Source organism: Ictalurus furcatus, chromosome 1 (assembly GCF_023375685.1).
Source record: "Ictalurus furcatus strain D&B chromosome 1, Billie_1.0, whole genome shotgun sequence".
Taxonomy (NCBI): domain Eukaryota; kingdom Metazoa; phylum Chordata; class Actinopteri; order Siluriformes; family Ictaluridae; genus Ictalurus; species Ictalurus furcatus.
This window is the reverse complement of record NC_071255.1, coordinates 28,620,099-28,647,035: the sequence shown is the minus strand read 5'-3', so window position 1 is coordinate 28,647,035 and position 26,937 is coordinate 28,620,099. Positions and strand designations below refer to the sequence as shown.

The window sequence follows — 26,937 nt, the reverse complement described above, 5'->3', positions numbered from 1 at the left end:
GACAGATGGACTTTCCTGCTTTCTTGTCCCACCAGCCCTCCATACAGCAAATGTATATACATATATAGTCTTTAATCCTACTAAAACATTCACATTCTCTAGTTCTGCGTCAAATATGCGTCTTCCACTCCAAAATATATACAAGTATCCATGCATCCATGATATACATATAGTAGAATAAATAGATGAATGAAGCATCTAAAACATCGTTTCTGACATAGACAATGCAATAGGCAGCATTTACAAACAAATCTCTGAGGCGGGGCCAGAGACACACAACTACAACATTAATGCTTTCTCAAAAGCACTGGACTCGTGTACTGTAGCCACCAGAGGTGACCAGGAAATGTGCGTGAGATGCACACGATACCAGAGCAGAGTTGCGTCACACATTTGAGTAGTCAAATAAGTGTTAGCCAGGTGTACTTTCCAAGAACGGGAAGGACAAGTTGGAGCTTTTACTGTCTACGTCTGGGGTTATTTATGTGCATAATCCAACTATACAACTATTAAGCTCATTATTTAAATTTGCACAATTTTTATATAGCATTTTATTCCTGACAGAGCATTTTATTTTCACAGACAGAACACATTAATCAAAATTGACATTATTTATTTTTGAGCTAGCTGCTTATGTTTGTGTGAAACCAATTCAATTCAATTCAAGTCAGTTAGGCTGATAACTTTAAGAACCCAATCATGAATACAGTTGTGTTGATAATGGTGGGTTGTGATTTCCACCACTGAAGCAATTATAAATATATATATTTTTCAGGCCTCAGTTTGAGAAACAGTGGTCTACACATGGCCTAAAAGCTTCTAGCATTATGTGGAATTTACATTTTGCAATGCGAATGCGAAACTTTAGTTTACTGGTATTCAATTTAGCCCTTTTATTGTGTTGTTTGGTGAAAAAAATACCCCACAATGTGCCAGAGATTATTCTGTCAGTTGAGAACTACCAAAAAGAAAAGAAAAGACTGCAGACCTGCAAATTAAATATACAGTAGCAGCTCAATTGCTTGAAGGACAGAAAAAACAAGCAGCATTCACTTCTCAAACTTCTGTTGTGTGAGACGTGAGAATAATGGTGATTCCACCAATGACAAACAGTATTCACTATGATCAAACTCACCAACACTGACCCCTTGTGGTGAGGAGAATGGGCTCAGGTGGAATGATGGGCCAAACAAAAGCACGGTGTTGTTTCTTATTATAAACATCTTGTACTGTTTCATCCTAAAGCGCTGTATCTTCAACACCAGACTCAGAGGCATCACAGTGAGTGGATTAATGAAACTGGTAGATTCATAAACTACCATTAACTTCATGTGGCTTGGATTTGACTAAATAGTTTGCGTTTTCCAGAAACAGGAATAAGCTGAAACACTCCTGCTTCATAATGAAGACTTTTCCTGATAAGCATTGTCTCTGTGGATCTAGAAATTGATACGTTTTTGTACTTTATCAGGTATATAGTGACATTTTAGTAAAGTGCTAAAATGATTGTCAGAATTTTTGGTTTATGGAGCTTTCAATTATATTCAGCCAGGGAGTGTACTTGAGCTTGATAGTAACAACAAGAAGTTCTCAAGGTTCTCAAACGTCTTGCTGCCAACCCTATTGGATGTAAAAAATAAATAAAATCCACAGACCCCCTTAGTCAAGATTTATTTTAAGATATATTCAAATATTGTCCTCATTATTCAAACATGTACAGTAATATACTGGCTGGTTACTGTAGGTTTTTATTCCTGAACTTTTTATCAACAGAACAGGTCCAAGTTGACATTACTTATAGGTCTACTTGTTTTTCAGTTATTAAGGTTCATTCAAAAGACGAGTTAAGCAGGTGAATAACTATAAGAACTCAACTATAAATGTGACTTTGATCATGGTGCATTGTTTTCCGCATGGAACCCCTATGTTCCCCAGACCTCAGTCAAGAACCACCGCATTAGACAGTCAAGGGTTCTTAGTTTCCCATCTCTAAAAAGAAAATATTGTGTTTTATGGGTTAGTACAGGATTTCACAGAGATTTTTGTGCTTTGTTTGTGGAAACTACTTCAATTGGCGAAATTGCAATTCCACAAAACTGTTTTGCACGGTCTTTCACAGTGATGTTTGATGAGAACTATGAGAACAATGAGAACTTTCAGCTGTACTCATGTTCGATGCACGTGGATCGAAGAGGGCTTTGGCTGAATGCGTGTTGTGATGATTGTCGCATGGCGTGTTGTGATGAAGTTGCATGGCGTGTTGTGATGAAGTCGCATGGCATGTTTGATGATGTCGCATGGTGTGTTGTGATGATGTTGCATGACGCGTCTTGGCCCAAATCTGCAGAAAATCTGAAGTAATTTTGAAAAATTGCAAGTTCCTCTGAATATTGCAAAGTTTCCTTGATTTTACGTTCATTTCTGCGATTGTGAAATCGCAAAATCCTGGACGGACCGGTAAAACCTTCAAGGGATCCCCAAAGGGACAAACCAAATACACCCTTAATGTTCCAGATTTAAACCTTTTGCTTTAAGTGTGTAAAAATGTGTTTTTATATCACTGTTTTTCCATCTTACAAATTTGTAGTCTACCAGAAGTGCTATAATGACTTCCAATCCTTTGATTTTAAAAAATCATATTAAATATAATTGGATTGGTCTACACTACAAATTGGTGCCTTTATAACCATCTTTCACAGAGAAAAAGAGAGCAGAAAACCTTTAAGATAAGGCTGGTTTCGCCAGCGGTATTCGGTTGCTAGGATACTGTCTGAGGCAGCAGAAGAAGCTCTTCTTTGAGCTCGGAGTCTTTTCATACTGAAGCAGGCCACTCTCAGTGGGAGCAGACCATCACCCTCTCCATCCCAACACGAATTCAAGGTGTGTAGATGTCCACTTCTGCATCATCTAAATACAGCTCTGAACACAGTAATCTAAAGCAAAACAGAGCAAAAGTCACCCACAACAGTGGCACTATCTCATCCTAATAGGACCATGTGATCCTTTATCATTCATACTGGGAAAAGTTGAGGAGGCTATGCATTAATCACTTCCCAAGGACGGGGTAAAAGGATTCACTTTCTCTCTCCGACTCACCCTTCCATCAAAGCTTTGTTTCACCGGGAATCAATTTTGAAAGTCCTGTTGAATTGTGGCCAAAGCCGGACCGTTGAGTCTCGGCCTTTTCTGCACGCCCCTACCCCCACCTTCTTATTCAACATGTTTGCTTATGCTACATAAAGTGAAGGAAAGAGACTCTCAAACAATAGCAGTGCTAGCAGACATATACACACTTCAAACATATACAGATGTAATAATGTCCAACAACTTCAATTTTTTTTTTTTAAATTCATTTGTATAGTTGAAAAACAACAGAGTTCAGACAGAGCATAGGAATAACTGGCAAACGTAATAGATTTGTAATCACAGGTATGGTATTTTTGGGGTGAAACCTCATCATGTCACAATAACAACACACTTATTCCAGTTATATCTGCAATCTGCAATATTATGCTGTTCACATAATTGCATTACTACAGCAGCTGTATGAGGACAGAGCTTTAAGGTGAAGACACTAATACATCTTTTTTTTTTTCTTCTGAAATGTAAACCATATTCAAATTAGAGACCATCATAATCTTTTAATTTATCTCATTTCCAAATACATCATGTTTGGTGATAAAATCTGTCCCGTTTATAATAATAATAATAATAATAATAATAATAATAATAATAATTTTTCTTTACATATCACAGCAGGAATCATCTCTGGATATCTGTGGAATAAAATCTGAAAGGATGCCTTAGGTGAATTCAGATAAGATCAAGATTTTGGATATTAGTCTATTCTGATATCAAATTAATTCAGATTTCAATATGTAATCTTCAGGGTCCATTTTGCCTGTAATCATGTTCATATTGTATCTTTTAATAAAGATCCTACTCCATAAACACCATCCACAAATCGCTGTTTTGATGACAGTTACTCATATTTGCACGGTGCTGATAACTGGATTAGCTCTTGATTTTTGTCTTTATCCTAATCTTTATCCTAGCAAATAAGCTTCAACCCATTTCTGCACCGAGAAAACATGAATTGTTGTCACCAGATCAATTAGAGACGTAAACATGAGCTGTGACCTGTAGGGGCGTTTAAATAAACAGAAAGCTGAGTTAATGGAGGCTGCAGGACACATTTAAATTTACATCCGTCCTTACATGAAAACATTTTCCAGTTTAAAATCATTCTAAAAACATCTCCAGAAGATGAACCATGTAAAACCTGTCATGATTCAGATTCTGATGGTTGTTATATTTGCGCACTTTGCGCACTAAGTGGAGTGAACGTGAAGGATTTAGAGAAGGAAGTGAAAGAAAAACAGTAGCCGTTTGTTTAGGATTATAAGAAGAGCATGCACGCAAGCACAAATATCAGGTACAAGAGGAACCAAGAGTGCAAAAAAGAGGCATTTTAAGAAGCAAATGTTATAAATATGCACATCCAGAGATGATTTTCATGGCAAGTTTCCTGTGTAGTGTCATATAACCTTTATATACTGTATTATACTGTGTGAATTACCAGCCATGAATCTGGGGGGGGGGGGGGGAGGCTTGGATAAGAGTCAGATTTTGGTCACACACTGACAGAAACAGTAGCATCACAGTGGAAGCTGCACCTCTCTTGGAGAAGTGTATAAATCAAAGGCATCAATGCACCTCTCAAACAAGACACACAATACCTACTTCAATGTAAAACATCCAAAACACAAAAATAAATATGTCTATAGTACGCACAGCATGTATAAAAATGTATGTAGTTATGTACAGCAGATGTTTTTCACAGGCAGCTTAAAAAGAAAAAAAAAAAAACCATTCTCACACGTGACGAAATGTCAAAATAACTTTCTCAAAATAAATTTCTTCAACAGTTCATTTGCCATGACACTTTTATAACAGTTGAATAAGCAGTCATAATATTTATTACAGTAGTTCTAGGGATGCTTCGAAATGTCTCTGAAAATTTTTGGCCGAAAACATTGAAGCGAAACACCACAACATCCAGTTCTCAGACAAAAAAAAGAGTACAAATGCTGCAAAACTTTAACAGAAACGTTATGTTGGTTTTATTTGTAAGATTAAATACAGCATATTAAAACACAACACTACAAATTAGTTTATTCGTTAAAAACACAGCACCAGAAACTTGTACAGTGTTGCCAGATTAGGAAGGATCCCCAATCCAACCAAATTTAATCCCCTTAATTTACAATATTTTCAAAACACAATTTATAATCATTTTACGTCTAAAGAAAATCTGTAGTTGTGATTTTCCATCATTACATTTCCAGGCTGATTTGGAAACTGCATCCAATCTGGCAACCCTGAACTGAGCGGATTTGCACTCTGTGTGTGCATCACAGTTTCAAGCACTACCTGCATGCGTAATGCATTTTATATGCTAGTTGCTATGGCTACGCCACGGTGATTGTAGTTCATTAACGTACAGGTCTTCAGTTAAGACTTATTTTTAAGTATAAATAAGAAGAAAAATAAATTAATATAATTTATGTTATAGCGCGAAAAGCCAATCTTGAAATTTTCGGCCAAGAAGTTTCATTTCGATGCATCACGAGTAGCATGACGTTACACTGTACAAACAAATGACACAGTGATTTAATTAAGAATTAGTTCTTGCTACCAATCCTGTGGAGAGTCTTTGCATTATGTTAGCCTTTGTGATTTTGACCAGCAGTTACAGCCATCACCTGACCCTTTTATACCACCCATGTGATGCCTGAAGTGGTCCATTACTAACTTGGAACAGAAACAGGAAAAGGAAACAGCAGGCAAAGGTAGATATTAGAGCTTTGTTATACATTATCAATGCCTAAAAAACAAACCAAATAAAAAGAGTTCAAAATAAAAATCAATCTTTTGGCTTGTAGGTCAATGTTAGAAATAAGATGTAATAATTATCTAATGTCTAAAACAGAAGATAATTAAACTTCTATTAAAATCATGCACTAAAAACCTGACTAATTTTGGGATCATCTCCCAGTCAAGAATCCCAGCACTAAGCACTGCGAAGGAATTTTTGCCTTGTATTGAATATAATTTGGCATACATATTTTTATGCTTATAATTGACTCGGCCGTGTCTAGCCCTCGAGAATGTTGCTAAACATCAAATCTAATTATGACACATGATCAGAACTCCTAAATCTACCTCAGAGCATACAGATGAAAAAGTATGAAGTGTGAAATTGGCATTAAACCATGTCAGATTACTAATCTGACCCTGTAAACAGAAGGTATTATAAATAAGTCTTGTTCATGTAACTGTTTCTGCCATGTAACAGCTCAATGACACTTAGTGTAAGCTATCTATGAATGTGTAAAACAATAGGGGTGTTTACTATTTTGCTTTATGTTGTTTGTCTGCCACATTTGCCACTTGTTTGCTTAGAGCTTAATTATAGTAATTATTTCCAACTGCAACTCTAACAGCGCAGGCGACTGCATGCTGGAACACCTACCCACGCTGTACTAACCAGAGGCCACTGCTGATTGTTTGAGATGTAATTTACAGCCCTCATCTACAGTACGCATGCAAGAGTGGTTCACATGCTGAATACATCAAGCTCAGAAACAAGCTGGCCAGCTTCATGTAAGAGCTGAAGAACCGAATTAGTGCCTAAAACCTAAAGGAACAGTAGACTTGTGCAAGCATGCTAGGATTGCACTGTCCTCTGCAAGCACAGCTAAAAAACAAGCTATTCCTTTGTATTTCAGACACACAAGCATATCTAGGCAGATTTATTGTGTAATTGACCAGAGGGGAGTTCCTCTCTAAAAGGCCTACCAGCCAAACTATTGATTTTTGTAATGTTCTACACACACACACACAGAACACATACACGGGACAGCCCATTGGGATTGCACATTCATCACCATGCAAGAATGACAGAACCATGTTTGCCACTGCTAAATGTTTTTTTTTTCCAGTGGTTTTCTCCAGTGTTGAAAATATCTGCTGTATAATTTCCAGTCATCCTCCATGAATCCAGTGTGATTTCATCCAGAAGCAGTGTCGTTCACAGAAAGCAGAAAGAGTATATTGCTGTTTGCATTTCTGATCATTCCTTCAATTGATACCCATAAAATTCAGCAAGCTTCGTTTTAATTCCAGGTTCAATTCATTCAGTCATTCATTTCCTAACTCCAGTCACATTTATTCAGTCATCCGTCAAGCAGCTCTAGCAGTACAGTGACATCCTGCTGCGTCGCATGGCCTCACTGATCAGATATGCTGGACTGACTTCAGGTTCCTCCGTCATCACTACGATGTTCTGCCATTCACCACACTGGTTGGACTTTTTGATTGTGTCCACCACACACAAAGCATACAAACAGTCCTCAAAAGTGGCAGCCATGGTGAGCGGCCGGCCGTCCCAAGTCCGCCGATCCTCCTGGCCCTGGAAGGCCTGTCGTATAGCCTGGACCATGCAGATGGTACCGGTGAGGTAGGGCGAAGGGATGTCGCTGAAGGCCTTGTCAGGCAGCGAGGCATTGCCTAAAGGTGTGCTGTCCTTGAGCAGTAGCTCACGGTCTGCCATGCCACTGTTCTTTTGTCCATACAAATCAGTGCCACTGACTGTGAGGCGTCCAGCCGTTCCAACCACAACCACCTCTTGCCGGAACTCACCCGGCACGTTGAAGTTGAGCGTCACGGTGCAGCAGGCTCCACCCTCCAGCACCATCTGAAAAGTGCAAAAGTCGTCACTGGTGATCTGTCTGATGCCCTTGATGTGGTCTGTCTGTTTAATGAAAGTCTTGAGGAAGCCATGCACCTTGATGGCACGCCGGCTGGTCAGGAATGTGAGCAGGTCGATGATGTAGGTGCCCACAGAGTGAAGTCCTCCACCGCCCATCAAGTCGTCACAGCTCCAGTTGTACTTCTTGCCCAAGAGGCTGCCGCCGTGGACCTGTGCCTCGCAGACTAGCAGTTCTCCCACATAGCCCTCCTCTAGCAGCTCCTTCATGCGAACGAAGGCAGGAAGAAAGCGCAATACGTTACCCATAATGCTCAGCAGCTTGGGGTAGTACTGCGCTGCTGACATCATGCGGAAGGCGTCCAGCGGTGTGGCTGTGCGGTCACAGATGACATTCTTGCCAATACCTTAAGAAATTGGAGAGAGAAGAACAGAGAATTAGTCAATGGTTGAGTCATCAGGTTACACGCCAAAGCCAAACAATGACCAAGACCATGAAGCATGCTACTAGCATTACTCAAACTTCTGAACTGGCATTAACTGGGAAAAAAAGGAAGTGATGAAAGAAACAGCATTCTGATAATTTTTTTCTTCTATTGTTCATGTTTGTAGCTACTGACCTCTTTCATTTACGAAAAAAAGAGACCAAGTCCTTGTTCAGTTCCACAAGGCAGATCTCAAGTCACCGTACTTCAAAAGCCCTCTATTTAAGCCTCATCTTTCATTTCATCACGTTGAAATCCCCAAAGATAGCATGTCCTGCCAAAAATGAATATGGACACAAGATGTGCTATCGGAAAAGCACACTGCTCAGTTTCAAAACAGAAACATGGCATTTAAATAACTCGGCCATCTATGTGCGAGAGACCGAAACGATTATCATCTTCTAAACTCAAGGGCACTTTCCCATAGTACTAATCACATTCATAATCCTACCCCACTGTGGTTTTTTTTTTAAAGAACGATAAATGGCAGAGTGACCATGACAGCAGGAAAGTTGGCTTCCTATGGACTTGCCAGTGAGATATGCAGTTAATCCTCAGCTAGCAAGTGTTGTTATACTGTAGGGTTGTTTAGCACATTAGTGGGTTCTCTCTGATAACACGTGTTGTTTTTAAAGCTGAGAAGACCTAGGCCAAAACCTCACAGTAGAAGAGCTGCACTTGCATCAAAGTGCATCATCTGCTGATCAAACAGAATCATTAATGGTAAGGGACTAGTTTTCGGCATTCTAAGGAAAAAATGTCGCAGTAGGATAAAACTACTCATCAGTGAGAAAGTGGGCCGCCAGTCCTGCCATTGTATGGGCTGTAAAAGGCCAGACTGATTGGCCCGGTCAGCTAGATAAACAGCAGGGGAGCTGGAGTGGTGCCGCTCTCACAGCTCTCCACCAATTCATGTGACCTTTTCTTAAAGGGGCCTGTTCGAGGAACAGCCATTGTGCTTTCTGAAACCTACAGAACAAAAACTTCCCAGCTAATCTCCCATTAGATCCCAACAGTGGAACACAGGCTACAAAATTAAACCTCCTGACCCACTTTTACACTCCCAGAGTATATGATGTAATACAGTTTCAGATAATGTAACAGTAGAGAAGCCGGGCTGTGATCTCTACGGGTTGTGAAGATAAGCCTCCTGACTTCAAGCACAGTCGAGGGTGAATATATTTATAGATGGTCACATGCTTGTCTGCATCTTTTGAGATGTATTTTTCAAGATTATTGTTGTTAACTATGCAGTAAATCCAGTTTTTACACTGCAGTCATTGACTACATTTACATGGACAGCAGTAATCTAATTATGGACCTTATTCTGAATAAGATAATATTGTGATTAAGGTGTTTATATGAGTCGCTTTTAGAGTATTCCTTTCATGTTCCCGTTTTACATGTTATAGAACATAGAGCGATTAACGGCACGTCATTACGTCATCGCGCCACGCCGTCCGACATTCCCTCCAGAATTTCACGTAGCGACATGCAGTTCGTCTTGATTATGGTACCGTAAATACGCGGTTTCGGACACAGCCGTGCTCTCTTGTTTGCCGTCAAACGATTGAGCACTGCTGTGTGTGTACGTGTCCTGTCGCAAAATGCGGTGAAAACTCCCACATGACGTTAATAGTGTGATTAAGGTGTGTACATGTCTGTAATGCACTTCAATAACACGACTAAAACAGGAATACTCCACATGACAATTCCATTTGTGTTTTCTTCGGGTATGACTTTAGTCGGATTAAGGTCATCAATAATCGCTGTTTATATGCTAGTTTATTAATCAGAGTATCATCTTAATCGGGTTAATTATCGGATTATTGTTGTACATGTAAACGTACTGATTGTTGTTACACACTTACAATCCTAATTGACTCCAGAAATATATCATCATGATATTCTACTTCTGCTCGCAGATTTCTGTGACTCATATTCTGCTACTGTGGATGGTCCTACACGGATACCATAAAAAACTGCACTTCCCAAAAACAGTTTATACCCAAGATTTGCACTTTCCTCAGTAGATATTGTAGATTTGTACCTAAGAACTGCTGCTGTAATCATAAAGACTGTCCCTTAGCCCAGAACTCTTATCTACAGTATGCTCATACTAAACATCCTTTCAAAACATGTGACACGGTGTGACAATATAGTATACATTTGTAGAAGAGTAATGAATTATAATCTCACAATTTGGTGTCACACAGAAGAGGTTGTGTTGCCTTTTGAGTCTGGTTCCGTTCAAGGTTTCTTCCTCTTAATATCTCACCTTGCCACTGTCGCATCTGGTTTGCTCATTAAGGATCTAAATTGCAACTAACGATTATTTCCACAATCGATCAATCGATTAGCTGGCCGATTGTTTTCCGATTAGCCGATTAATCGGATAGGGCGGGGCAAACTTTCAGTACCCTTTTTTTTTAAATTTAAAATAAAATCCACAAACTGTTACAAATATAAACTTCAGACTAAAACTTTACACAACTGTTTGTCCAAAACAGAAAATAACTCAATACACACACACACACACACACCAGACTATATATTATTAATTTAGGACTGTAGTTTAATTCAGTGCTTTTTGTGCATCCATAAAAAATAACGCATAAATACTTATATACAATATAAACTAAAATAAATTATATATATATAATTATATATATATATACATAATTTATTTTATAGTATTTATGCATAATTTTTTTTATGGATGCACAAAAAGCACAGAATTAAACTACAGTCCTAAATTAATAATCAAACTCACTTTCACTGCACATTGTGGTTTCTGTTACTCGCTGCCTTTAGACATATTATTTTACTTGTGTTTACTTTTGATCATAATGTTTTAGTGAGACATTACATACAGTGAGGGAAAAAAGTATTTGATCCCCTGCTGATTTTGTACGTTTGCCCACTGACAAAGAAATGATCAGTCTATAATTTTAATGGTAGTTGTATTTGAACAGTGAGAGACAGAATAACAACAAAAAAATCCAGAAAAACGCATGTCAAAAATTTTATAAATTAATTTGCATTTTAATGAGGGAAAAAAGTATTTGACCCCCTCTCAATCAGAAAGATTTCTGGCTCCCAGGTGTCTTTTATACAGGTAACGAGCTGAGATTAGGAGCACACTCTTAAAGGGAGTGCTCCTAATATCAGTTTGTTACCTGTATAAAAGACACCTGTCCACAGAAGCAATCAATCAGTCATATTCCAAACTCTCCACCATGGCCAAGACCAAAGAGCTCTCCAAGGATGTCAGGGACAAGACTGTAGACCTACACAAGTCTGGAATGGGCTACAAGACCATTGCCAAGCAGCTTGGTGAGAAGGGGACAACAGTTGGTGCGATTATTCGCAAATGGAAGAAGCACAAAAGAACTGTCAATCTCCCTCGGCCTGGGGCTCCATGCAAGATCTCACCTCGTGGAGTTGCATTGATCATGAGAACAGTGAGGAATCAGCCCAGAACTACACGGGAGGATCTTGTCAATGATCTCAAGGCAGCTGGGACCATAGTCACCAAGAAAACAATTGGTAACACACTACGCCGTGAAGGACTGAAATCCTGCAGCGCGCGCAAGGTCCGCTGCTCAAGAAAACACATATACATGCCCGTCTGAAGTTTGCCAATGAACATCTGAATGATTCTGAGGACAACTGGGTGAAAGCGTTGAGGTCAGATGAGACCAAAATGGAGCTCTTTGGCATCAACTCAACTCGCCGTGTTTGGAGGAGGAGGAATGCTGCCTATGACCCCTGGAACACCATCCCCACCGTCAAACATGGAGGTGGAAACATTATGCTTTGGGGTTTTTTTTCTGCTAAGGGGACAGGACAACTTCACCGCATCAAAGGGACGATGGACGGGGCCATGTACCGTCAAATCTTGGGTGAAAACCTCCTTCCCTCAGACAGGGCATTGAAAATGGGTCGTGGATGGATATTCCAGCATGACAATGACCCAAAACACATGGCCAAGGCAACAAAGGAGTGGCTCAAGAAGAAGCACATTAAGGTCCTGGAGTGACCTAGGCAGTCTCCAGACCTTAATCCCATAGAAAATCTGTGGAGAGAGCTGAAGGTTCGAGTTGCCAAACGTCAGCCTCGAAACCTTAATGATTTGGAGAAGATCTGCAAAGAGGAGTGGGACAAAATCCCTCCTGAGATGTGTGCAAACCTGGTGGCCAACTACAAGAAACGTCTGACCTCTGTGATTGCCAACAAGGGTTTTTAAACCAAGTACTAAGTCATGTTTTGCAGAGGGGTCAAATACTTATTTCCCTCATTAAAATGCAAATCAATTTATAACATTTTTGATGTGCGTTTTTCTGGATTTTTTTGTTGTTATTCTGTCTCTCACTGTTCAAATAAATCTACCATTAAAGTTATAGACTGATCATTTCTTTGTCAGTGGGTAAACATACAAAATCAGCAGGGGATCAAATACTTTTTTCCCTCACTGTATCTTACTCGCGCTACACTCTGTATCAGCGTGTCTACACTATGCGTGATCAGCAACGTGGCCTCGTTACTAACACATCACTTCCGATATAATAAACGACAGAATTTACACTGCAAGCACACAAATACAGCACATAATGACAATAAACTTAAATTAAACTAAACCTTTCAAGCAGCTTGTACCAGTTTCCCCTGCCCCTTACACACGGTGGAGTATTTTGGATATAAACATGTTTGTGCTCATGCAGCACTGTTTGATCTCCGCTGTGTTTAATATAAAATGCTCCCTTGCCTGGACTTTCTTCCTCAGATGATTTCGCCTTCGTCTGATGGAGACTGCGGTCATGTTGGGAATAAAAGTTAACGCTGACAGAAAGTAAACTGAAGAAAGTCATTATCGGTGACTCGGGTGTCTGCTAATGCTAGCGTGCGTATGACGTCAAGCGCCGTCAACTAGGAAGCAGCTTATACTTCTGGTTAGTAAAAAAAACGCTAGTGATATAATCCGAGATGATATTACGGTTTTAAAATCCACACACTAGACACTAGTGCATAGTATAAGTGTACAGTACATCATTTGGGGCACAACTTTAGTATTTACTCGCCGAAGCGTGTTTTCGGAACAGAAGTAACGTAATGAGTAAATCTCCCCCGTGCCGTGCACAGACCAAATAATCGATAATGAGATTCGTCGACAACGATTGTCATAATCGATTATTATCGATTTTTAGTTGTTGCAGCTCTAATCTAAATCTGCATCCAAATTTCTGCAAAGCTGCTTTGTGACAATGTCTATTGTTATGTGCACTATCCAAATAAAATTCAGTTGAACTGAAAATGTGCTTGCTTTTAATAGACAGTGATATTTTATTCCTATTCTCCCTGTGACAGACCAAATTGTCTCCATGACCACTTCTACAGGCCAATTCCTAGAGAAAGAGAAAGACAGAGGTGTATCATTGATAAAGAGATAAAAAGACAGGATAATAAATGAGGTATACAGTATGTTTGATGAGAAAACAGGAAGTGAGGTAAAGCAATGTGAACACTATACTATGATGTGCGAGTAGGAAATAAAATGCGACACTATTTAAAATTGCATATGGATTTCAATTATTTTAAAGATTCTAAAGATTGTAATTTAATGCTTTCAGAAATCCACAAGGCTTTAATTTATACTGCTACAGACACAACTAATATTGGCGGTGGTGCTACACGTCGTACTTGTATTGCATAAATCACAAAGGGTGAAAATTATTTCACCAGATAATTTTTTTTACACCAGGGTCTGTCTGAATACTCTATTCTGATTGGCTGGAAGGTGTGTGATGAAACCGTATAATAGGCAGGTAGTTCCAATCAGTTTAATCACCTTTCTAAATTAATGCACTGCCTATAAACAATTGCAACCATAGTAACATACAGTTACAGTTGCATACAGTAGTTAAACTAACAGCTTAGTCAGTATTAGTAGAGACACGGCACAGACACAGGTAATTCACATACTCACAAACTCTCTCTCTCTCTAAGAACTATTTATTAGAATTTATTCAAATAAATGTAATCTTACCACACTATGTTATCTCTGTGTATAATTTAGTGCGGGCAGAATTCTAGATCTAATGACCTGTATATAAAATAACTAATGAAAATTAACCATTATTTTTAACCTTTCAGTCAAATTTTGCACTGCAAACATCAATGACAGCTTTAACTGTTTAATGCTGGCAAGTGACCATAGTATAATTGGGATAATCCATGGCTAGGTGTGCATTACACAATTTTAATGCACTCCTATCCATTGATTTTCCCTAACATATTCTATTGTATCATACCTCAGTGTTTCATTTATTTATTTACTTCCAGCAACATTTTATCATCATTGATATTTAAGATTCACTAGATCCAAGAAAAAAAAAATCTACCATATTCAGTTTTTGCGCAGGAATATTGTTTATAACTTAAGCCCCTTCAACACAAAGGATGAATTTCAAATAATTTCCTGTTCACTATACAGTATTTGCTTACTACATAGGGTATGACATAGTGGCCTTGTAAAACCTACACAGTGAACGATACAGTGCTGTGAAAAAGTAGTTTGTATTTATTTATTTATTTTTACTGAACAAAAAAAGTTATCCAACATCTATCAACCATGTGAAAAACTAACTGCTCCTTAAACTTACAATCTGGTTGTGCCACCTTTAGCAGCAATAACTGCAACCAAACACTTCCAATAACTGGAGATCAGTCTTTCACTTACTTCTACGACTATGACTTACTCCTGTGCTTTGGATCCTTGTCTTGCTGCATAATCCAGTTGTGCTTGAGTTTCAACTTACAGACTGAAGACCAGACATTCTCCTTTAGGATTTTCTGGTAGAGAGCAAAATTAATGTTTTCCTCAATCATTGCAAGTTGCCCAGACCCTGAAGCAGCAAAGCATCCCCACACCATCACACTTCCACCACCATGCTTGACTGTAGGTATGATGATCTTTTTGTGGTCTGTTTGGTTTACACCTGATGTAACGGGACCCCTGTCTTCCAAACAGTTCCACTTTCAACTCATCAATGCACAGAGCATTCTCCGAAAAGAATGATTTGAAGATCATCAAGGTTTGTTTTGGCAAAATTCACGATCCTTAATGTTGTTCTGGGTTAGAAGTTGTTTTCACATCACCACTCTTCCATGAATGCCATTTTTTCCCCAGTGTCTTTCTGATAGTGGAGTCATGAACAGTGACCTTTATTGATGCAAGAGAGGCCTGTAGGTCCTTTGATGTTGTCCTTGGCTCTTTTGTTACTTCCTGGATGAGTCCTTGCTGTGCTGTTGGAGGAATTTTGGAAGGTCGGTCACTTCTGGGAAGGTTCATTACTGTGCCGAGTTTTTCCATTTGGAGATAATGGCTCTCACTGTGGTTCTTTGGAGTCCCAGAGCCTTTGAAATAGTTTTGTAACCCTTCCCAGACTGATGTATTTCAATCACCTTCTTCCTCATCATTTCTGGAATTTCTTTCAACTTTGGCATAGTGTGTTACTGGGTAAGACCTTTTAACCAACTTCATACTGTTGAAAAAGTTCTATTTAAGTGTTGATTTGATTGAACAGGGTTTGCAGTAATCAGGTCTGGTTGTGTCTTGTCCAGCCGAACCCGATTATGAATGCAGTTTCATAGATTTGGGGAATTAGTAGCTACGGCAGCAAATACATTTTTACACAGGATCGTTTAAAATCTGTATTTTTGTGTTTACTCAGATTGCCTTTGTTTTATCTTAGATTTTGTTTTAATTTCTGAAAAAACTAGTATGAGATTATACACAAAAACAGAAGACATACCTTTTCCCAGCACTGGATGTCCAATAAAATGCCAAAGTATGTGAACGTTTTCCATACATATATTAAGAGAAATGTCATATTTATTTAGACCATAAAAATATTCTTCTACATCAAGTCACACAGGTTTTATTTCATCAAAAATTTGAAGAAATGAGTTTCAATTGATTTGACGTGTAATGCAAAGTAGGATATGGGGTCTTCAACATTTGCATGTTGCTTATAAATTTTGAATGTGTCAAATATTGAATTTAAAGTGTTCAATTCATTCTCATAGCCCTTCTACAATTTGTGGCTGATGTTCAATGAGACTGCACCACTGACTGCAGTATTCTTCATATTCATAAGCAGACAGGAATCTCACATTACATTTACTAGTATGTCTGATCTGAATGAAGCTCTCCAGTGCTACGGATAAAGAATAAATCGAATTTGCTCTGAGTGTGCTGGGAGTGTGCCGGTCCAGCTCAGATGTTTATGCAAGTCCTGTGAGTCTAATGTGTCAGAGGCATTCACACACTTTCAGAAAAGGTTTTGCATAAATTCTTGCATAAGGAAAGACAAAGCACAAGGAAACAGCAGCAAGGACAAGGGGAGAGGGGGGAGATAGAGAGAGAGAGAGAGAGAGAGAGAGAGAGAGAGAGCGCTCATTATTATGCTAACCGTCTCTGGGGACCAAACCAACACTAATAGGCAAAAAATACACAGGCACACACCCACCCTCTTTTGAATCCACTACCATTAATACTAGCTTTCTCTGATTCACACATTCACACTACACTGAGATGGACTAGGTTAACCACTGCCGTCTACATGATGCAGCTTTGGTTCAAAGCCTAATATCTCTCTCTCACACACACACACAGCAGTGCTGAAAGCCTTCCACTGACAAACAGAAGCTGATGACACTTTTGACAAGGAGTCCTCTCGTGAGCTCTCAGCCTATCAGATATGAGCCATCCAATGAATAAAGGTCTATACCTGATCAAACTACCATGGGATATGTCAGCTGGCAGACGTACAACAATAAACACACATTCTGAAATGCTAGTTGTTAGATATACATTATCAAAATGACATTCATTAATACATCAGGTTCATTTATTGTTATCACAAAATAATAAGTTATTTATATACGTAATAGTAGTAGGAATGACATTGCGGAGGATTCATAAAGGTGTGTCAGGAAAATCACAAGACTTTCAAGTATTTTTCACTAATGTGTTGTTTACAGGAGACAATTGTTCATTTTAGCACTTTTAATTCAGGCATGACAAATGTTCTTGATATCGTCAACAAGCCAGATGTTAGATTGCTTGTTTTTCATTGAGGCTGGATTAAAATCGTCCTTCATTCAGGTAAACGAATGTGATGAGTGTCTGGTGTGAGTGTTTAGATTTACATTTAGGTTTACAGCATTTAGATGATGCCCTTATCCTGAACAATTTACACAACTGCTTTATAGTCTCCATCAAAAACATATCCTGATGCTAGCTCAATAGGTCTAAAGGTCTCAAAATACCATCAAGCTCATACAGCAGGAAAACATACAGTTCAGGGAATTAGTGCTTATTTAAATGTTAGATCTGTGTGAAAATGAAAGTTGTCTTCGCACTAAATGATTGTGTTTTTTGACCAGTTCGTCTATTTAATATTACTCCATTTAATAGTCCGTCTAGGATCTTGCAATCGCAGAAATGAACGCAAAATCAAGCGAACCCCGTATGCCTCTATTCAATTCATGTGTGTCGAACATGAGTACAGCTAAAAGGTCTCATTTACCAACAAATGTGAAAGACCGGGCAAAACAATTTTGTGCAATTGCAATTTTGCCAATTCGAGTAGTTTTCCCCACAACAAAAGTACAAAAAATCAGCAAGTTACATCGCAAATTTTTTAAAAAGCTGCAGCAAAATCACAGATTTTTGGCTGCTACACTCACAAAAAACTCTGCGAAATCCTGTACGGACTGATTTAATATTACTGTATTTATTGATAACATTTTATTTGGCATTCTTCAATTTAAAAATGGCCATTACCTTGTTTTCCAATAAAATACATTCCAAAAAGCTAAATTTAAGTTCTACACAAGATGCAACTTGTGATCTGAACTATCCGATCCTGTTTGGGTTTATGAATTAAATGGAACACTGGCTTGTGGGATTTACAGCCTGGTTGCTGAAGGAGGTTTCAAATCACTATTTGGCCTGAAGCAACCCGAGGTCTAAGGGCGCGCCTGCAGATAAGCAGGAGCACGACTGTCTCTCAATGGGTCAGTGACCTCGAAAAAACTCTGTCCTCAACCCTAATGGAGTGGAAAATGTCTCTGGGATTAGTGCTCAGCCCTCCTCATCAATTATAGAAACTCTGCCTTCAAACACTAGAGCAGGGTGCGCACACGGCTCACACGGCTCTCTTAGGCAATACGCTGCCATTTTAAAGGCCAATCTGTGTGTGACAGAGGGATTGGGATTCTCAACCTACACTAATCGTGATTCTTTTCTATCTATTAGGCATACAAATGATGAACTATTATGACCTGTAGGTCTCTATTCTCAAACTGTTTCATTAATCACAACCATCTGAGGTCAAAATGTGTTAACATCACCCATGTGGCTGTCTTAGGAAACTGTCTCCTAGATGTTCTTGTAATCTTTTTTTTCCCATGAGCATGCAGAAACCTTAATACGGAGGATAACTAGACCTTCATCCTATGCATCACCTTGACAAGGGACAACCTGACACAACAAATCACATAACAAAATCAATGCAATGGACAGCCGTGGCCTTAGATATTAAAGAGAAGCAAGTCACGATGCATGGAGCTTACACTTCACGTCAGCTTAATGTAAGCGTAAGGGGAATTCTCACAGTGATTCTCGCAGTGGTTAACCTGGGGTCAGGTGCTGCTCTCAAATCGTTAAAGCTGCCTCCAGGCATAAATCAGCCAGCAGAGATCACAGCTGTGTAACCTGACTATATAACAGTAACGCTCAAATGAAACACATAAGCCAGACACCAGGGTGCCTCGCTTTAACCAGACCACACTAGAGGTCTGCACACAACTGGTCAGAAATCCTTCATGATTTCTGACCAATCACACCCACTCCTGCAGTTACCTTTGTTATGAATGAACTTATTTGCTTCTGTTTTCCAAAGTATAAAGACTCTGGCTAGGATAATGCTGTTACTAAAGATGATGATATATAAATGAATGAATGAAGCCTAATTTACACCAGGTGTTGCAAATACATCATGTAACTCCGTGTGAGCATGTCCAGTACACTCCCATGTTAAACAAGGTGGCCTTTCGTATGTCTGTTCCTGCCAGCATGAGTAACTGAAAACTGCCCACTCTTGTGACGCTTTTGTTGAGTCCTGAAGGATAACAGTCCTGATGGGGCCACGACCGCAAGTTTCTACAGCCGGGTTGAGAAAAACCTTTTGTTTGCATCATGGCTTGTTCATACATTTACATTGACATTTATTCATTTAGCAGACGCTTTTATCCTAAGCGAATTACAATACAAACAAAGTGATATATCAAGCGGAGAACAATACGTAGTGCTACCGTACAAGATTTTTTAATTGAGTTCTAGAGAAGCAAAGTGCACAGAGTAGAGGTGTAAAAGCCAGAGTACGTTTTTTTTTTTTTAAGGGATAATGTGGGGTTGGTGTTTTAGGGGTTAGTTATGTGCTCACGGGTTAGCACGTTCGCCTCACACTGCCAGGGCCGGGGTTCGATTTCCACGGCTCTGTGTGTGCGGAGTTTGCATGTTCTCCCCGTGCTGTGGGGGTTTCCTCCGGGTACTCCGGTTTCCTCCCCCAGTCCAAAGACATGCATGGTAGGCTGATTGGCGTGTCTAAAGTGTCTGTAGTGTATTAATGGGTGTGTGAATGGGTGTGTGAATGTGTGTGTGATTGTGTGCCCTGCGATGGACTGGCACCCTGTCCAGGGTGTACCCCGCCTTGTGCCCGATGCTCCCTGGGATAGGCTCCAGGTTCCCCAGCGACCCTAAAAAGGAGTAAGCGGTTGAAGATGGATGGATGGATGGATGGATAAGTGCTCACGGAAGAGGTGGGTCTTTAGCTGTTTTTTGAAGATATTGACAGATTCTGCTGTCCGGATTGAGGTTGGAAGTTCATTACACCACTGAGGGACAGCTAGTGTGAAGGTTCTGGAAAGGGACCTTGAGCCACGCTGAGTAGGTTGTTAACCGATCGCAGATTGCGTGAGGGAACGAGCGTTGAGGTAGGGCGGTGCTGTTCCAGACAAGGTCTTGTACGTGAGAATCAAGGCCTTGAATTTGATATGGGTGGATACAGGAAACCAGTGGAGAGAGATGAAGAGGGGTGTGACATGTCATAATGATGCTATTATTTCCAGTGTAAAATCTTCATGAGCAATCAAACATAGCTGTAACACATCTAATGCAATATGTTACCACCAGTAACACAAAATATCACATTCATAACAATCAATCTCCCTACAAATCAAATCCACATCCAAATCGACTAACGATATAAGAACCATCATAACTCCACACCCAAATCCAGTACAGGTATTATATCACTCCCACTCACCTACATACCGTATGCCCGTATTCCAGCTCGCTCACCTAAAACTTTTTGAGGGTTTTCTATTTCCTGTGTGCGCTTCTGCTTACTCTTTTCCTGGTTTGACTTTTGCATCTGCTCTTCGTTTCGTTTTCTGATTCTGAGCCCTGTCTGATTTCTGACTACAAATTTGTTTCTCGTTTGGATTCGCAACAAAAGGCTCATTCTGACATCTAACTGCCTCTGCTTGGTGACACTATTATTAAAAGAACATGCTATGTTTTGAAATGCTATCTTTTGAAATGCTATGCTATGAAAACTGCAGCACATCTGGAGGAATTAGCACAGTTGCCACAGACAAGAATTTTGATGCATACAATTTTCCTTTACTGAAAGAAGAATAAAAAAAATCCCTTAACTAGAAACTCAGTTACATTAGCATTCTAAGAACAGTTGCAAAACATGATGAAATAAGATAAAATTATGTCCCCTGCGATGGATTGGCACCCTGTCCAGGGTGTACCCCGCCTTGTGCCCGATGCTCCCTGGGATAGGCTCCAGGTTCCCTGTGACCCTGAAAAGGATAAGTGGTAGAAGATGGATGGATGGATAAGCTAAATTAAACTACACTGATATGAGGGAACTTTCCAACATAGGCACAATACAAAAACAGTATTTCATGGTTTTCATGGGTGATCATGCAGAAACAGAGGCAATTCAATATCAACTACATGGGTATAATATATATTTTTTTAAAAACGCAAATGATTCCCTCCAAAAAAGTTGGAAGGATGATATATACAGATTTCATTTTAGTTTCATTCCCAAATATCCTTTATGAACGCATTCACTGTGCGTTTCTCGTCAACATTTATTGACCATCATTGACCAACATCATTACAAGCGAGTCCTGTAGGAACAATTTCATTCTTTCATCACTGTCACTGTTGAAATGATCGCCCGTTGTAATTACACATACGTTACAGATAAGGTTGACAAACACTACAGCATTCCGATAATAGTTCAGTAATTATTTGTACACTGAACAGTTACCCATCCAGAAATTATATCTGAATCACAGATAACTGAGACGTAATCGCCTCTCCCTATCTGACCATTTTGGACAGGAATCCATTATGAAAGGTAATTCCAGTTAAAAGATGTGCTTTGCAAGTCAGCCTGGTAATTGCTCTACTGAGAGCAGGGGAAAGCATGTGCTCGATGCAGCTTGCTGGGGTGGAGGATAATTGAGCGAGCTTCTAGTGGGAAAGGACACAAAGGGGGTAATTACACATTCATCCTGCCTAACAACAACTCGGAGAGAGCCAGAGAAACACACAGACACACACACATAGCTAGTAGAGGTGAGATCAGGCAGTGCTATATGTAGAAAGAAGACACGTTACACGGCAGTGGATGAAATCAGAGGAAAATTGAAAGAGGAAGGAAGAGGTAAAAATACAGTGTGGGTCAAAAGTGCTTTGGAGCGTTACTCCCTCATACTTAGCTTGTTTACCTAGCTGTTACTACAGGGCTGTAGTTGCTCATATAATTCTTTTTACTCAAAATGGAAATCACAATTATGTGTCCCAATTAATTCAGCCAGCTGGAGGACAACGTACAGTTGAGGTCATAAGTTTACATACGTCTCGCAGAATCTGCAAAATGTAAATAAATAAAATAATAATAATAAGTGGGATCATAAAAATTGCATTTTGTTGTTTAATTAGTTCTGCCCTGAATAAGCTGTTTCACATAACAGATGTTTACATATAGGCCACAAGACACAATAATAACTGAGTTTACACAAATGAACCAGTTCAAAAGTTTACATACGCTTGATTCTTAATACTGTGTGTCGTTACCTGGAGGATCAACGACTGTGTTTATGTTTTGTGATAGTTGTTCATGAGTCTCTTGTTTGTCCTGAGCAGTTAAACTGCCCACTGTTCTTCAGAAAAATCCTCCAGGTCCTGCACATTCTTTGCTTTTCCAGCATATTCTGCATATTTGACCCCCTTCTAACAGTTGCTATATGATGCTGAGATCCATCTTTTCACACTGAGGACAACTGAGGGTCTCGTACACAACTATTACAAAAGGTGCAAACATTCACTGATGCTCAAGAAGGTAACACGATACATTAAGAGCGGCCATATTTGACCCCTTTCCAACAGTGACTATATGATGTTGAGATCCATTTTTTCACACAAAATGCCCATTTGTAACAACTGTAACACCCCTATACAGCACCGCATACAGTACAACCAAACAGACAGTTAAACCACTTGAGTGTTTGTGGTTTTGTGCACCAGAGCTGTATAGTTAATACACAGGTGTATTATATTTAATTAACCTGTAAAGCTCAGCAGTTTCTCATTCTTGTTACAACACACCTTTGGCTATTAGGTTCATCATATGTATTTAATAATTCATAGAAATTACTGGTTTATACTGCTTTAAGATAAACAGCTGAATATATATATATATATATTCGATCATGATTAAAGCTAATATTTTCGGCACATATTTAAAACCCCCAGTATGACATTAACACTCAGTTCATTTGTTAGAATGACATAAAGCCTTCAGTATACTCTGCATGTTATTGACTTCAAGAGCCTCAGAGTCACTGAGGAAATGTGTTACCCAGGAAACAATGATACAGAGGCACAGACGAACACACACACACACACACATATGAGAATGGACCGATGATGCACGTGTGTCTGCCTGTAGACACACCACAACTGTAGTTCCACCTCTTTACAATCACACACACACACACACACACACATACTATATATATATACTATAAACGCATATTGTTACCTCAAGCTTCATTCAAACAGGAGCAAGTAAAACAGGTCCTGCTTACACTTTGCACACAATGGGGCACGTACTCATAAAATATTCCTCTAGCCACTACCACGCCCCTGCCCTGTGTGTCAAGCAAGAGAGTGTATGGTGGTCATTATAGTAAAGGCATATGTGCTTATGTGTGTGTGTGAGAGAGACATAGGATGCAGCTGCGATTCTGTGACAAAGAGCCAGGCGCACTCCAGCTGAGCGCTGTTGATGAGAGCTCTGTGCTCTGCCACATTAATCACACACAAGGCTTACTCTGCTGCTCCCAATATTCGAATAAAGCTGTGTGTTCACATGAGCCATTACACATCAGGAGACAGCAGCCACAACACACAAAACGATGGGGTCATTCTGTCCATTAACACCTCTATTATACAATCAACACAGCAATAAACATGCAATATAAAAATGGATAAACAAAAAACATGAACTGAAAAAGGAAACATTAGTGCTAGACAATATACTGTTTATGTAATGAATATAAGATGAAGGGATGTGCTGTTATAGGAAAATAATTAATGACGGGATGATGGGATGCGGTCTGACTCAAAGCGGAGTTACTGTTACCACGAAAGTGAATTATTTTCCCATAACAGGATGGCCCAAAGAGCTTTATGCCTTTTATACCACAGCAATTTGCCAACAAATTTTTATTTATTTATTAAAGAATAACACTTCCTGCTTTATATCAACTTATAGTCATGTTTAATATCGTGAAATATCCATGAAGGAAGTTCGTTACCATTATTACTTCCATTATAAAAGCTATAAACAGTTATTCCCTCACTTCCTCTCCTTTTTTTCTATTTTAATTAACAAAATAAAAATTGCAGCTTGTCATGATACTCGGAAACGAACGTGTAAAACTCCCTATCCTTTAGACTTCCTTTTGTCAGAAAACTTTAGCTATCTTACAAAGCACTGATACTGGAGACTCCTTCCATAAATGTTAAATCAATTTCTGCTTATTGAAACCTTCATCATCTCAACAATTACACACCTTTAATCTGTTTAAGTGACGTGTCCACCATACAAGTCCCTGAATGAGATGTTGCTATAAAAATGATACCAATCAAAATTCACCCATCAGAAGTCAACAGTGCTGTGGTGTAATAATCATTATCACAAAACTAGCCACACAATATCCACACAAACACCTGGGCTGGGAGATATATCAGTATAATATCAATATTGTGATAAATGATTATGCGTTACGGTTTTTGGAGATATCATTGGTATGATTATGTATTTTTTACTAATTTAATAATTTCAATTTAAATGGTACTGAATGGATGCTGCTGATTTGACATAAAAAAAATTCTTTGTAGGCATTGAAGAAAAATATCGCCAAACTCAGTTTAACATTATTTTGCTTATTTTACTACTGTTTTGCAGACAGTTTGTTAGCTAAATAATATATATTATGTTACGCATCGTGTATCATCGAAATGTCCTCAAGCATCGTATTATGATATTTTTGTCTTATCGCCCAGCCCTAATTGTAACATGTCCTCACTAACATAGCGTCCTCATCAACATTAAAAATCCATATCCAATATTTGTGTTTCTGGAATCACAGCAAAAAGGCAGTCTTTAATATTAATTATACTGATATAATAATATTGGTGTTTTAATGTATTATCCAGTAATTAAAAAACAGATTAACTGAATGCTTTGAAGTAGATGACATATATCATTTGACAGACATGGCAGTCTGTATTATTGTATCGTACTTGTTTCTGAAGACCTCTCTGAATCAGTTCTGCACCAATGCACACAATTTCATAATCAGAAGTTTACATGGGCTTATGTGTTGATTGTAAAATGTCGACAGTATCAAACATTTATGATAGAAAATATACACTGGGACATTTAAGCATAGGAATGAATTAAAAATATATAATATTATTATTATTTTTATTATTATTATTATTATTATTATTATTATTATTATTATTGTTGTTATTAATACATGAATAATAATAATAATAAAGGATATATATCCCAATATTTTGTTTTGTTGAGGTTTTGTAAATGAACTGCCAACAAAATATTAGAGCAACATTATGAAAAACTAAAAGCACAAAATCTTATTCAATATCCAACAAATTTAACAAGGACCTAGACACCTAGGGACTAAGAATACATGTAGAACTATCTGCAACTACAATATCATTATCGCATTGTCATATCATACAGCCTCTGAACTTAGTGCCTTTCGTTATGCGAAATATTATGTTTTTAAAGACAGCAAATGGTCATGCTGGAAAAAAAACCCACTGTAGGTGATAGAAGTCAAGATTAAAGATCCATTAAATGCAGAAATAATCAATTTATGATTGCATAAACACAGCTGGAAACAAAACTGAATCGAACCCTGAAGTCCCTAGAAAAAATAAAGGTCTGCCCTAAAGGTCCTCATTATAAAGGTTACATACATGGGTGGCATATATATATATATATATATATATATGAGTGACTATTTAGTCGCACAAGCCGAGTAGGTAAGCAGCCTAACACCATTATACACCCACACACTTGCACGTTATTTGACATCAGAGACAATAAGGCACACTTTACACTGCTTTCTACATACTCACACACACACACACACACACACACGCACAATGATCCAGATGTGTGTTACGGCCACAGAGCAAAAATAGCACATAAACATACATTTCCCTTACTTAAGAAAACATAAGGCCACAGAGTACAACCCAAAACCTGGATAAGCATGATACAGACATGGAAATAAGAGAGAGAGAGAGAGACAGAGAGAGAGAGAGAGAGAGAGAGAGAGAGAGAGAGAGCAAATAGACTTCGAGCAGAAGGCCATCTCTGAGATTAAATTACTCCTCCCCCAGGCAACATGCCCAGTCCATACTGTACTATTGATCTCTTTCTCTCTCTCTCTCTCTCTCTCTCTCTCTCTCTCTCTCACGTGACTGTCTAGTCACAGACACATAAATCATAGAGACATTTCTCCATCTGTATATTGTAGTACTGCTTCAGTACTGACACTTCTATAAACAAATTTATGAACAAATTATGTGTCCACTACAAACTTCATGGCCTGCATTGTTTTGGTTATCAGTTTTTTTTTGACTCTATGGCTGTTATGGGTGCCACATTTGTTAACTGCAGGTTGCAAAAATGTGACCAAGTTTGGAAAAAAACAAACAAAAAAACAATTGCAGTCAATCAAGAGGCCCTGCACAGTTTGGAGGAGAATTTCAATTGAAATCAGACCTAGGTTTCTTGGTTAATCAGGAAATGATGCAGATAAGGCAGAAAAAGAAAAATGGTGCAATTTAAAGAACTGATGGGATGTCAGGTTTGTAACTGATAGGATGTACAGTGCCCTTCAGAATTATTGGCACCCCGAATAAAAATGGGCAGAATTGATGTATAAAATTAATAACATGCAATGAGTGATAAGATT

The 26,937-nt window shown here is 38.8% G+C and overlaps 1 protein-coding gene across 1 annotated transcript in view; it reads right to left on the bottom strand.

Annotated features, from left to right (window-relative positions):
• Positions 1-2,465: 2,465 nt before the first annotated feature.
• The window catches only part of gfod1 (glucose-fructose oxidoreductase domain containing 1), a 42,091-nt gene continuing 17,619 nt past the window's right edge, over positions 2,466-26,937 (bottom strand). The window contains exon 2 of the mRNA XM_053635635.1: positions 2,466-8,178. Within this exon, the coding sequence (XP_053491610.1) occupies positions 7,256-8,178 (923 nt within the window). The 3' untranslated portion in view covers positions 2,466-7,255. The remainder of the gene's footprint in view (positions 8,179-26,937) is intronic.